Source organism: Trachemys scripta, chromosome 18 (genome assembly GCF_013100865.1).
Source record: "Trachemys scripta elegans isolate TJP31775 chromosome 18, CAS_Tse_1.0, whole genome shotgun sequence".
In the NCBI taxonomy this organism is placed as follows: Eukaryota; Metazoa; Chordata; order Testudines; family Emydidae; genus Trachemys; species Trachemys scripta.
In genome coordinates this window covers 3,496,492-3,511,132 of record NC_048315.1, presented here as the reverse complement: position 1 = coordinate 3,511,132, position 14,641 = coordinate 3,496,492, and the positions used below count along the sequence as shown (strand labels likewise).

General features: G+C 46.3%; 2 protein-coding genes across 3 annotated transcripts in view; one reads left to right on the top strand and one right to left on the bottom strand.

The window, feature by feature from the left end:
• Nucleotides 1-365: 365 nt before the first annotated feature.
• TAX1BP3 (Tax1 binding protein 3) lies at nucleotides 366-12,874 on the bottom strand. Its single transcript, XM_034752714.1, has 4 exons — nucleotides 12,741-12,874; nucleotides 7,779-7,898; nucleotides 7,107-7,184; nucleotides 366-1,459 (listed from the first exon to the last, which is right to left on the bottom strand). The coding sequence occupies exons 1-4, from the start codon at nucleotides 12,777-12,779 to the stop codon at nucleotides 1,322-1,324; spliced, it is 375 nt and encodes a 124-aa protein (XP_034608605.1). The 5' UTR covers nucleotides 12,780-12,874; the 3' UTR covers nucleotides 366-1,321.
• Nucleotides 12,875-12,900: 26 nt separating this feature from the next.
• The window catches only part of EMC6 (ER membrane protein complex subunit 6), an 8,732-nt gene continuing 6,991 nt past the window's right edge, over nucleotides 12,901-14,641 (top strand). The window contains exons 1-2 of one of the 2 annotated variants that reach the window (XM_034752715.1): nucleotides 12,901-13,003; nucleotides 13,704-13,775. The gene's annotated coding sequence lies outside the window, so the exon portion shown is untranslated. Of the gene's footprint in view, nucleotides 13,004-13,282; nucleotides 13,308-13,703; nucleotides 13,776-14,641 lie in introns of those variants that run through there. The other variant, XM_034752716.1, reaches the window with a different exon arrangement.

Here is a 14,641-nt window from a genome sequence, read left to right as displayed (position 1 = left end):
TGTCATTAAAACTAGTTCTGGAAGATGAAACAATTTTTTGGCTAATTGTAATTAAAGCTAGCCTGTATAATGCCTTAAAGTGTTAATGTGGTTCATATTGAAGGGTATGAAACCCTTTAAGGATTTGTAGGAATTTCTTCTGCAAAAGCTCCTACAACTCCATAGTTTGGACTTTGAAGGATTTCTGTAGTGTAAGTTTGCCTACCACACGTGCAGGGATAGGAATTTTGGTACAATAGATGTTTGCAAGCTCATTTGCACATTTCTACTTAATACAGGATTTAAATAAGTCTCCCCTTACAAAACAGACCAGCTGCCCCTTCTATTTGAAGATTCTCTGCTAAATGTGGAGTGAGGAAGTGGAACTTTGTAAATGTCTCCTTTATGTTCGGCAATGACAAAGGTTTCCATCTCTTTCCCACTTACAGTATCTTTTAAAACACAAGCCCTACAGTTGCAATAGTTATAGCATGTTAAAGCTGGCATTGTTCCCAAGTATTTTATGAAGCAATCATCACTTCATCTTGTATAGAAGTACTTTGCAACTGTAATGTCTTGGAATTTATTACTAAATCCCACACAGCTTCCATTATAATCTGTTTATGCACCGACTGCTAGTTCAAACTTGTGTCCCTTTTATGAGCTGCTTGGTGAAGCAGACTAAAATCTTGCAGTGAACTATCCCTCAAGCACTGCAAAATATTCTGCTTAACATTTGCTAGCACATGATACTAAGTAGTGTAGATGTCATTACTCAGCATTGGACCTTCTACAAACTTTTACTTAAATGTGGCATCTTAAAAACCTGAGCCTGAACTAGCAAGGGATAATCTAACCCTTAACATTAGATTTTGGAAACTTAGAGTAAAAACACTACCTCCTCTCCCCACTGTTAATCATTCAGTCCTTTCCAGAAGCCACTAACAGAGCTTTAAATGCTAAGCAATGGGGAACTCTTGCACTATAGGAGAATCATCTCCCCCTAAGTTAATTGCATTTTTCCACAGTTTCTTCCCTAAGAAAAGTATTTTAGTGTTTTGCATCTTGTTCTTTATAGAACTGCTAACTTCTTCCCCTGTCACTGTTACAGCTTTGTGTACATAGTAGGGTAAGGTGCTGTTTTATGCAGCATATGCTACTGGAAGCCTTTCTGAAAGAGAAACTGCTGCTGAAGTGTCTAGAATTTACTATTCTTGGTTTAGAGTAAAAATGGTGCATGTTTTACCTTGTTGGGCAGCTCTAGTATTTGCTTCCTTAGAACAAGGGAGTGTCACTCTATAGATTCCTCCTTCCGCCCCCCTCCCCCAAGCCTATTGCATAATTAGGACATCATGGACTGCTGAACAGCCTTCTGCAGCGAGTGTCTGGTCACCAGGAGCCGTACCACTTCTTCATTCCTCTTTGTCAGTCTCTTCCTTGCTTGGTCATGAGTTACCATTGTCATGTCCCACCCATTCACCTACAACAGAAGTTTTATCAGGAAAAAATATTATTGTCAATGGAGCTAGCCTGGGAAAGGTGACAGACAGGTCCCAGCTTGCTAATCACACTGTCTTGGCACTACGGGGTTAAGTCAAGACAGGGTGAACTTTAAGATTCAAAAGTTTGTTTTGGAGAAGTACCAGACAATTTTAAGAGCTGCTAGTACAACAAACATACCTGCAGGAGTCCAGGTGCTGCCTGGAATGAGGAAGTATATGAGAAGAGACTTAGCTTAGAGAAAGCTTGACCATGCACTGAAGGACATGAAGATAGGAAGAAGGCATATAGAGAACTGAGTGGAAGCACAGACTGTTCTGGCAGACTTACTGAACAGCACCCACTATCTCAGGGACACTTATGGTACCCAAGGAAAAAACTGTTCATACATTTCTGCTGTGTCTCAGGTGAGTTCCCTCCTTGCAGAACTAAGGGAGGGTCTGGCGTGGGTTTCTCTCCTGCTTTTGCTGAAGCTGGTACTACATACTACTTTAATTAAAGTGTAAGTGGGCCACAGCTAGCATTAGGACTGCTATATAGCCCAGTGGTTTGAGTTCTCCCCCAGGCTATAGGAGAGTTAGTCAGTTCCCCCTCTGCCTGCTCACTGGAGTATAGGCTATGCAGGGGAGGGGGGAAGTTGCCTCAGTCTTACCTGTTGGAGCTGTTCTACTTTACTTAAGTAGTGTTTGGGCTGGGCCAGGCCAGGAGTTAGAATCACTCCTTAGTCCAGTGGTTGGATTCTGGTTCAAATCCTAGTTGTGCCTGTTTAAAGAAGGGAGTTGCAGGGGGGATCCCTGGCCTTCCAGGGCACACCTCAGCAAGGAGGGAGCTCCCTGTTTGAATTCCCTGGCTTTCTTTGGCGGACTCTTGTCCTTGAGAAGGGGAGGGTGTTTGAACAGGGACATCCCTCCCAAAGTTGTCAGGGAGGTAGAAGGCCCTAGTCCAAATCTCTTCACAGAGCAAGGGATGTGGTCTGGGGTCTCTTGGCCCATGGGTGAATAACCTAACAACTGGGGATGAAGGAGTGGTTTGAGTTTTATGCAGATCAATTTTAATTTAAAAATAGAACGTTAGGTAGCAAAGCTCCCCAGGCAGAGGCAAGACTTGAACCAGGGCACCTACCCTAACCCCACACCACAGAGGACTCTTTGCTAGTTTGTCTTGCTCTAGCCCAATTAATATTTAAAGTGGAATAGCTTCAAGAAAAAGGACTTAAGGGACTCCACATGAGGCTCATTCCTAGCTCAGGACTTGAGGCCTGGTCTCCGCCAGCCCAGCATAGTACCTAACACTACAGAGGGCTCCTTACAGCACACCTTTGTTTTGGCCTAATTAAAGTAGAACAGCTTCAAGAGACCCACCTGAGCAACCCTCATAGCAAGATACCTCATAGCTCATCTTTTAGGGCAGTTACTTGCATGGCAGGGAGATGGCTATTCAAATCCCTTCTCAGGAGACAAAGTGAGACTTGAACCAGACTCTTCCCACACCCTGGGTGAGTTTATACTCCAGTGGGTAGGTTAAGTGATTCTTATGGTCTCTGTGACCCAATTATCATTTAATTAAAGTGGAAGAGCTTCACCAAGAGAAGATGAACAACTGACATCAGACTGTCCCTTAGTGTAGCAATTAGGGCTCTCATATGGGAGATAGCAGTTGCCTATTCAAATCCCTTCTCATGAGGCACAAGGGGGAATTGACCCAGAGTCTACTATGTAACCACTGGAGGATAGCTAATGTAACACCAATTTTTAAAAAAGGCTCCAGAGGTGAGCCTGGCAAGCCTAACTTCAGTACTGGGCAAACTGGTTGAAACTATAATAAAACATAAAATTATCAGAGACAGGTGAATGTGATTTGGTGGGTCTGAGTCACAGCTTTTGTAGAGGGAAATCATGCCTCAATCTATAGGAATTCTTTGAGGGGGTCAACAAGCATGTGGACAAGGAGGATTCACTGGATATAGTGTACTTAGATTGTCACAAGATCCCTCACCAAAGGTTCTTAAGCAAACTAAGCAGTCATTGGATAAGAGGGAAGGTCCTCTCATGGATCAGTATGTGGTTAAAAGACCAGAAACAAAGGGTTGGAATAAATGGTCAGTTTTCAGAATGGAGAGAGGTAAATAGTGGTGTCTCCCAGGGTCTGTACAGGGACCAGTCCTATTCAACATATTCATAAATGAACTGGGAAAAGGATAAACAGTGAGGTGGCAAAATTTGCAGATGATACATAACTACACAAGATAGGTAAGTCCAAAGCAGTCTGCAAATAGACAAAGGGATCTCACAAAACTAGTGATTGGGCAACAAAATGGCAGATTAAATTCAATAGTGATAATTGCAAAGTAATGCTCATTGGAAAACCTACTTCCTACTATACATATAAAATGGGGTCTAAATTAGCTGTTACCACTCAAGACACATCTTGGGAGTCATGATGGATACTTCTCTGAAAATATCCACTCCATGTGCAGCAGCATTCAAAAAAGCTAACAGTGTTGGGAATCATTAAGGGATAGATAAGACAGAAAATATCACATTGCCTTTATATAAATTCACAGTACACCCACATCTTGAATACTGTGTACAGATGTGGTCACCCCTTCTCAAAAAAGAGATACTGGAATGGAAGGGGGAAAAAGGGTGGTAACAATTATTAGGTGTATGGAACATATGAGGAGAGATTAGTAAGACTGGGACTTTTCAGCTTGGAAAAGAGACAACTAAGGGCAGATATGATAAGTCTATAAAATCATGATTGGTGTGGAGAAAATAAATGTTATTTACTCCTTCACAAACACGAGAACTAGAGGCCACCAAATGGAATTAACAGGCAACAGGTTTAAAACTAAAAAAAGGAAGTATTTCTTCACACAATGCACAGTTAACCTGTGGAACTCTTTGCCAGAGAATGTTGCAAAGGCCAAGACTAACCGGGTTCAAAAAAAAGGAACTAGATAAATGCAGAGGAGAGGTCCATCAATGGTTATTAGCCAGGATGGGCAGGGATAGTGTCCCTATCTTCATTTGCCAAAAGCTCAGCATGGGTGACAGGGGATGGATCACTTGATTATTACCTGTTCATTCCCTCTGGGGCACCTGGCATTGGCTACTGTCAGAAGACAGGATACTGGGCTAGATGGATCTTTGATCTGACCCATATGACCTTTCTTATGTAACCACTGGGTTAACAGTCATGCGGGAGAGCTACCTCGCCTCTGAGCACTCGAGCAATGGCAGCTCACTGTTCAAATCCCATCTCAGCAGGAGGAAACTGATCCAGGCTTGCCCCTATCCCAGGTGAGTACCCTGCTCGTAGAGCTAAAGGGAGACCAGCTCCTCCCAGACTGCTGTGTGTGGCCTTAGGCAGTCCCTGAGCAGGCCTACCAGACTGAGTCCCACAGGGAGACAGGCAAGGCAGTTGTAAACCTGCTCCAGTTACCTACAGTGTGAGCTGAACCACTGAGTCCTGGTCACCCATCAAAGATGATCTGATAGTCTAGGCCAGGAGCAGTCCATAGGCAGACTGCAGGCCAAATCCAGACCACTAGACACTTTTGAACAAACCCTAAAATCTTTTTATTTACTTCATTATTTTCTCTGGAGTCTGGACCTTGACAAAAAATATTTGACTACCCCCTGGTCTAGGAAGTAGCTGTCTCTCTGCCTGTTGATGGCTGTATAAATTAGGACCATTACTTCAAATTCACAGCATGGACAAACCTGACCTAACCCGAGAGGTAATGAAGAACCAAGCAGTAGCTGAATCCATAGTCCTTGCTCAGTATCACTAGCAAGATGTGAAGGTCAGTAACTGCAATCCAAGCCAACTGCTGTTTTTTAGTCAACAGATCTCAGTGGTGTCTTTATTAGATTGGGGTAAGAAGCAACCATCCCTGGATCATAGGGCTGAGTTGTTTGCCAAGAACAAAACAAATGAGAAACCGCCAACAAGGGCCTCTTCAGGCAGCACCTCAACCATGCCACTGGTCAGTCAGACATACAAAATCATGCTACAGTTCAGTATCTTTGCGTATCCCCTGTCAGCACCAGATGGGTGACAGGTAGCATGGGACATCTTGTTCCTAACACAACGGTCCAGCTGGCTGCTTCAGCAGCCACATCACCTTTGTGCAGTGTCGCTGTGAGCACCTGGGCAACAAGGAGATGGAAATGCGGCAGGGAAGAGTTGGTGGGCTTGATGCCTGTGGCTGTGACAGTGACGAGTGCAGCGACAGAGCACTGAACACATCGGAGACGGGTTCTGAGGGGCAGTCGAAATGTTTCAACAGCCTGCATATTTCTGAGACTATTTTTGTCAGTTAATATAGCTCCTAGGGGCGGTGCATTAGATATCGAGTAGCTCACAGCTGTATGTAGGAGTTACATTAGAGTACTAGTTTGTCAGTCACACAAGACATTCTACAGCCCAGCTACTGAGGCCTTACTGTTCTATAACTAGTATACATGTATTGTCATTGTATTCAGTGACAGTAAGAAGATAGTTGTATTGTACGTGCTTGTTTAGTTTAATGTCTCCAGCTAAGCAGACTGGAAAATATATGCTTTATTATTAAGGGGTAGGGGTCTTACCTACATAACTTCATAAACATAGCAGACAAAAACTCTTCTCAAATGAGTCCATTCTACAGATATGAGGTACAAACAAGCTCATACTGTCATGTGACTATAGACTTCTGTTTTAACTGAAGAGAAAAAAGTACGGGAAGATGCATAAACTATACACAGGGACTAAATATTTCCCCAAAAACTTTCCACACAGGACTATTTGGAGTACACACTTGCATCAGCAATTGTATTTAGAAGCTTTCTGCCAATTTTGTTAAAAGTAGACTATGATTCTACAAGTAAAGGCCCTTTTTGTGATTTTATCATTTTTCAGATTGGATATTCCATAACATATAGACATAAGATACAAAACACCCTCACCATAAGGGTTACATCTATATCCCCTTTGAGAATGACACTAGGTATGTGCCTAACATGGTAGCAATGACATTTTTCTTCCTGGTGGGTTACCCTTAGTACCCCAGATGGATCCAGGCTGGTACACTATTAAAAGACCAGCCCCACAAAGGCATGTTGGGGGAAAGAACGTGGGTCAGTCTGCTTCCTCATGATCTGCCTCAAGTTCTGGTATTGCAGAATGGTTGCCAGGCACTACTTTCAGAGCTTTGAGGTTCGCAAGAGTTCATGACCATTCAAGACCATGTGCTCAATTGTGACTTATCTGCACTACTGTGTGCTGTTCACCATGAATCAAAGTGACTCCACTCTCATGCAGGGGGCATTCATGTTGGCAGTTACAGCCAGAAGCCTCTTATCTGGAGATATGGAAGCTTTTCCAGACAGATTCCCAAGACCATCCATATAGGAAGGCAGTGAACTTCTATACGCTTCCTTTAACACATACAGCAGTGGGACAACAAGCAGGTAAAACAGTCAAGACTAGAGCAAGTGGATGAGATTCACCATCACCCTCCCTCCCTACTTCTGAAGTAGCCTGGAAAGCAGTGCTCCCTAGGGAGCTTCTGGGCTGGGATTGTCCTGTATTGGCTGCATCCAGGCATTCCAGTATGTTCCTCTTCCTATCTTTGAATTTACCTGCATTATCTTGTCTCCAACCTGGAGTCCGGCAACTTCTGCTGGGCCTCCTTCCGTCACCCTTGTTACATAGATACCCTGTAAGAGTCATGTTTTAGTTATTCCAGTTGGAATGGTTACAAATGCACACAAGGCAATAACCTTTATTTAGCAGCATCTTAAAAATGGATTCCATTGACAAACGAGTCTGATATTCGAAAACAGACGAGTTACACAAGAGCGCAAATGCAGCAGCAGTATAAATTGGCGACATTGACTAAGGCTGGGTCTACACTACCCACCTGAATCGGCGGGTAGAAATCGACCTCTCGGGGATCAATCGATCCCCTAATCGACGCTCTTACTCCACCAGCGGAGGTGGGAGTAAGCGCCGTCGACAGGAAGCCACGGAGGTCGATTTTGCCGCGGTCCTCACAGCGGGGTAAGTCGGCTGCGATATGTCGAATTCATCTATGCTATTCACGTAGCTGAATTTGCGTATCTTAAATCGACTCCCCCCCCCCCGTAGTGTAGATGTAGCCTAAGTGGGAAGGGAGTATAACACGGACCAATGAGACTGAGGGAGGACCAGGCATAGACCTACAAAAAGTGGATGCCACTCACTGAATTCAAGGTGAGTTGAGGGCACTCAGCCTCTTACGGGGGGGGGGAAGAGTCTTAAGAGAATCTGACCTTGTCAGTTTTATCTTCAGAGAAAGGATTCTGAGCAGGATCCTGATCAATTCCACCTCCAATACTGAATCCAAGAATCAGATTTTCACCTTGCCGGAGTTTATGGATTTCAACTCTTTGCTGAAAGAGATGGGAAGAAACAAAGTGTAGGATTCACATTCTTTCCTCTACTCCAACCAGAGTAGATTAAGTTTAGTTTTATTACGTGTAACTATCTCTGAAGACAGGACAACAGATTTTGTTCGGTGAGCTACTGTATAACTTCCAGACAAAGGGAGCACATAAGATAGTTTACAAATGAAGGCCATATCACAAGCATGTTTTCTATATTTAAACATGAGCAGGGATCTCGGATCTAAAACCCATTGGTGGATGAGAGCATTTCCTGTCTATCCCAAAGAGACAAGCAAACTTAACAGCAGTAACTGAGGAGCATTTGTTGTCCTTGTTAGCAAGCCACAACAGAAATAAGCGTCCCCAAACATATCCCTAAAGGACTTGCCACTTAAGCAGCTAAAGAAGTTTAACCTCTATCTCTGCTACCACAATTTAAATGGAGGGAGGGACGGCACCACTAGCAGTAAAATTATACTAGAGTTCAGTTTCCTTAAAGCCAATAAAATGCAAGTGTCAATAACTAGCAGCCTCTCTAACCCACACATCTTATTTTGTTTTGTCCATGGAAAAACTACAAGTTCCTCCTTAGTGCTCTGCCAATGGGAGTATGTATCCTACTATTGTCACTCATAGAATCATAGAATATCAGGGTTGGAAGGGACCTCAAGAGGTCATCTAGTCCAACCCCCTGCTCAAAACAGGACCAATCCCCAACTAAGCAAGACCAATCCTCAATAGATAATGGGGCAGAGGCTTCTGTTATCTGCAACAAGTTCTGAAACTTAAGAAACTCTGAGTGTAGGTCACTAACTCAGCTGAAGAGAGTCCAACTACCAAAGGGTTCACAAGACCAGCTGTAAAGTCACGCCTGGCATCAAGAGTACAAAAAAAGGCTTGATGAAAAGGTTCGGACAGCAAGAGATTTTAAAACTTTGTATGAGGAGCTCTTAGTGACAGAGATATGAAGGGGAGTCATGATCTCATCCAGAACCCTGTCTAGCAGGGGCCTCTTTGCAAAAGAAGAAGTTTAGTCTTTCCTCTTGAATTAGGCCCAGATCCCCTCAGGCTACAAACTGCTCTGCCAAACAAATGATTTGTGCAGCCTTTGCTGCATGACCTACTGTCAAGGTTCCTTCCCCACTCTGAACTTTAGGGTACAGATGTGGGTACCTGCATGAAAACCTCTAAGCTTAACTACCAGCTTACATCTGCTTTTGCTGCCACCACCCAAATAGTTTGAGTCATTTGGGAAACTGTCTTCCCCCCAAAAACCTTTCCCTCCCTGGGTAGCCTTGAGAGACTCCTCCACCAATTCCCTGGTGAACACCAATCCAAACCCCTTGGATCTTAAAACAAGGAAAAATCAATCAGGTTCTTAAAAAGAAGGTTTTTAATTAAAGAAAGGTAAAAATCATCTCTGTAAAATCAGGATGGAAAATAACTTTACAGGGTAATCAGATTCAAAGAGCCCAGAGGAACTCCCTCTAGCCTTAGGTTCAACATTACAGCAAACAGAGGTAATCTCCCTAGCAAAAGGAACTTTCACAAGTTGAGAAAACAACGATAAACCTAACACACCTTGCCTGGCTGTTACTTACAAGTTTGAAATATGAGAGACTTGTTCAGAAAGATTTGGAGAGCCTGGATTGATGTCTGGTCCCTCTTAGTCCCAAGAGCGAACAACCCCCAAAACAAGGAGCACAAACAAAAGCCTCCCCCTCACCAAGATTTGAAAGTATCTTGTCCCCTTATTGATCCTTTGGGTCAGGTGTCAGCCAGGTTACCTGAGCTTCTTAACCCTTTACAGGTAAAAGGATTTTGGTGTCTCTGGCCAGGAGGGATTATAGTATTGTACACAGGAGGGCTGCTACCCTTCCCTTTATAGTTATGACACCTACTTTCACCAAAATTATGAGATTTATCATACACATCACCAGGAAGCCTGGTTTGAGTGGGATTGGTAATTCAAAGTGAGTTGCTTTGCAATCTTCTTTCATCAAGGAAAGTAGTTCACATTACTATCTTAGAACATCTTAATTTAATGGACTCAAGTGTGACCAACTATAGTTACTATGTTTTTACTGCCTCTATAGTAACAGAACTCTTAACTATAGCATTGCAAGCCCACAGATTACAGATAAAACCAAAAACAAGGATTTAATTCTCAAAAGCTTGCTTAGCATATCATTTTCACAAGGGATATAGTTTAAGTACAAAATTAATTTTTTTTTAAATCTACTTCACAAGACTAGAATAGCTAAAGCAGATGCCACTCCAACCTTTTAAAGAGCGCCGAGCAGCACTGTCTAGTGGAGGATACAGAACAGTCAGTAAGTCTTGTCATGCTACCAGAGTGACACTTTGTACTGAGAGATTAGAAACTGTTTTTCCCTGCTCAGGGGAAGGTTCTTCCCCTTGAGATACCCAAAATGTAAACAGCCTCTCTCCTCTAGGTACAGATTGGGTATGGGAACTAGCTTTCCCTTCTGACAGTGTGACTCCTGGAAAGAAAGCATGGTAGAGGGCAAAGTTACAGGCTACATGTAAGATTTCTGAAGGAAGTTTTTCTCCCCTCAAGTTTGCACGGCTGTCTTTTTCCATTCATCAGAATGCTTCCCTGGGTCCAGTGAGCCCATTTGGAACACAAGAGGGAAGTGTTTGTAACTTAACCAAGTAAACAAATAGTCATATTTTAATTGAAGAGTGAGACTCCAGATGAGCTCATTGGAAATACTGACAACTTCCACAGACAAACTAAAAATTGCACATAGCATAATAAGAGACAGACAAGGAACAGACTCCAGGCTGGCAGCCAAACAAGTGGATGGCAGCAGATTTGATATCTTTTTATGTTGTCTTCAACACTAGAATTGGCTCGGAGGCAGGTCGTTGAGAACAAGGCTAACAGCAACAGCGTGCAGTCACATAGCATTTTTATCAAGTGTGGGGGTTTTTAAGGCACCACAACTTTAGCTGAACAAGGACATTCTTGGTTTTGTTTTGTTAACTGGTGATACTGAGATTCCAATTCAAGAAAACCTACGCTCCTTGAGCAGCATGGTATGCAGGGTTTTTACCCATAGGTAAAGTGGCCCATTATAATTTGTGCACCATCATCTTCTATCCCAGGAGGCACCTTAACAGAAGGCAACATCTGCCAAAATAAACAGTGAGCACTGTCCATCAAGATCACAATGGTTTTCAAAAAAAAAAAAATACTGTTAGAGAGGTCTGACATCTGAGGTGAAGTCCTCTGATAAGTGGCAAGTGGACTATGCTAGGTCTCTTAAATCACAGTACAACACATACCATGATCCCAATTTGTGCTCAGTTAGACTGCCTGGCATAGCAGGGAGATGTCAGAAATTTGACTTGTTTTGACAGTCACTTAGTTGGACAGAGAGTGTGTGCCACACAGATATGTGGCAAATTTTCTCCTCTACACTTATATGGTAAATTTTGCTGGTTTATTTTCTACTGAGAAGGGTTCATTCTGGAGTCAAATCAGCCCCCATCCAACCTGCACTGGCTTGCGTTAGCAGCAGAACTCATACCAGCTCACCATATACAGCCTCTAGTTCTTTGTTCTTATCTGTCAGAGACTGTGCAAAAAAGGTTATTTTTTCCATCCCCTCCACTGTGGCTACTGAAAAGTGACATGCATGCCTGCCGTCCTGTGCTCATCAGAAACGTAACCATAAGCAACTAGCGGAGACAGCGTAATCCAGTGGACCTGGGAGACAGGACAGCTAGCTTTTGTTCCCTGCTCTACCACTGACTCACGATATGATCTTGGGCAAGTCAGATCACATCTGTACTTCAGTTTTCCTAGGTGTACAGAGGGGATAATGATACTGAGCTGTCTGCAATCTTTGGATGAAAGTGGTAAGAAAAATGGTATAACCTAGAGTATATTTGTAGTAAAATCTTAATTAAAAAAACACACAATAAGGGGAGCTGTCACCCAATCCTTTCACACCCCCCAGATGAATTAGTTTGACCTTTCCATTCCCCCTCCCAGCCTCTTTTTAGAGATGGGGAAACAGAGGCACGGAGCAGTGAAGTGACTTGCTCCCTGTCACCCAGCAGGCAAGTGGCAGAGTCAGACTGGAACTCAGCTCTCCTAAGGCCCAGTGCTCGGACCCTCACACCCCTCCAGGAACCGGTTTAACAATGCAAACCTCTGCATGAACACTTACTTCAGTTCAGCTCAAACCTGTTCGTACGCGGTAGAAGCTAAATACGGCCGGCGGGAAGAGAAAGTGTGTCCGCCCCGGCTTCTGCGCCAGTTTAACCCAGCACTTGTTCCCACACCAGGGGGGCTGCTTTTAAACACCCCCACCCCGTGGGGGGTTTTACGGGGAGCAGAGCACGCCTAGGGAGACCGATTTCCCCCCTCTCCTAGAGGGGGCAGGAATCAGCCCTGACACCATCACCCCGCACGGACATCGCTACACGGGAGCGACCCTGCGGGCGGGGCCGCCCCAGCACTCGCCAGGCCCGGGCAGGCCCCCGCCCCCCGAGCCCGCCCAGCCCGGCCCGGCCCGGCCGGTGTGTGCACAGGGCGGGGCGGGCAGCGCGGCCCCGGGGCGTTTCCTGCGCTCCGCACGGACCGGCGAGAAGCGCAGCCCGGGAGGGGGTGGCGGGGGGCACGTCCCGGGCGCTTCGCGCGCCAGCCCCGGGGCGGACCCGCAGCCCCCCGCCGGGGACCGGACCGGAGCCGCGCCCCGCTGCCAGAGCTGAGGGGGCTGCTCCGGGGGGGGGGCGCGGCGGGGACCCCCCTCACTCTCCCCCCCAGCCCGGGGGCCGGTCCAGACTCCGCCCCCCGGCCCGCACCCCACTCACCACCACGGCGGTGACCGGCTGCCCCGGGATGTACGACATGACCCCGCCCGGCAGCTCGCGCCCGACTCGCCGGCGGTCCCGCCGCCTCGCCAACAAAAGGTCCCGCCGGCCCCGCCCCTCGCTCGGCAGCCGAGGAGCCAATCGGGCGCCGCCTCGGGCCGAGGGAGCGCCGGCGCATGCGCCTTGAGAGCGGCGAGGAGGGGGCGATGTTTCCCGGCAGCCTTTATTCCAAGATGGCGGGCTCCCGCCGGCGGTAGGGGCGGGTAAGTCGTTGCTGTTACCGCGGCGGGGCCGGGCAGCCGCTGGGGGTTCGTAGGGACGTCGGGCCGGGCCTCGCCCTCGGGTCAACCCGGGCCCGGCGGCGCTGCCTCAGGCATGTCCCTTGGGCGGCCCCTGACCAGGCCGGGGCCTCCGGGCGGGAGCGGGGTGAGAGCGGGAGCGGGGGTTGGGTCAGAGTGGGGGCGGGGTGAGGGCACCCCAGGGGCTCGCCCCCGCCCCTCCCCCCCCGTGCCCAGGCTGCAGGAGGGGCGGAGAGTAGTTGCGAGGCCGATGTTCTGCCCCATAAAGGTGCAGCAGCGAGCTGGGGCCAGCCTGGTTCTGCGGCCTAGGGCGGTGTCCCCACGGGCCCGGCCATGGCCCTGAGACTCCGTCCCCCAGGCTGATCCTGTATCCCAGCCCTGCTCGGGGCTAAGGGACAGCTGCACTGGGTGTCTTGGCGGGGGGGGGGAAGCAGTGCTTTCTTTTCGTCCCTCCTGGAGTCGGTGACCCCAGAGAACACTAAACCGGTCTTCCAAATTCCTCACCTGTGCTTCACTCAGCGTGGGGGAAATGGAGCTAGCTTGGGGCTAGGTGGTTTTGCTTTAACCAGGGAAAGGAGGAGACATATCGATTTAAATCTGCTTTTATTGCTATTTTGTATAATGTGCCTATGAATATTAAGGTTTGTGAAATCTTTTTTTACAGAAAGCTACAGCTGGGGTCCAAACGGCTTGACAAACCCTTAGTCTTCTGTGTTCTGGTTGCATTCTACCTCAGGTAATTACATTATGAGGCCCTCCAAATTTTCCAGAAGCTTCAATTAAGCACAACACCCTTTGCTTTCAGTCCTGAACTTTTATATAGGGCTGCTACTGAACAACTATCATGTTCCACCCTAGTAATCGCTGCATTACACTGCTGAGTAGAGTGATCCCTGTATCTAGTTATTTTGGGTCTAAGCCCAGTGGAGGAGGGGTTCTTTAATATTAGTAAAGCACAGTGAAATCATTGGATGAAAAGTGCTATAGAAATGCCAAGTAGTGGTTTTAATGCAGTGTGCAGCTACGTGAGGCTAATTGGGTCCTGTAGTGTCTAGATACTTCTTCCTTGGATTTAATTACAACCTCCAAATTTAGGTAAAAAGCAACAGAGGGTCCTGTGGCACCTTTGAGACTAACAGAAGTAGTGGGAACATAAGCTTTCGTGGGTAAGAACCTCACTTCTTCAGATGCAAGTAATGGAAATCTCTAGAGGCAGGTATATATCAGTGTGGAGATAACGAGGTTAGTTCAATCAGGGAGGGTGAGGTGCTCTGCTAGCAGTTGAGGTGTGAACACCAAGGGAGGAGAAACTGTTTCTGTAGTTGGATAGCCATTCACAGTCTTTGTTTAATCCTGATCTGATGGTGTCAAATTTGCAAATGAACTGGAGCTCAGCAGTTTCTCTTTGGAGTCTGGTCCTGAAGTTTTTTTGCTGTAAGATGGCAACCTTTACATCTGCTATTGTGTGGCCAGGGAGGTTGAAGTGTTCTCCTACAGGTTTTTGTATATTGCCATTCCTGATATCTGACTTGTGTCCATTTATCCTCTTGCGTAGTGACTGTCCAGTTTGGCCAATGTACATAGCAGAGGGGCATTGCTGGC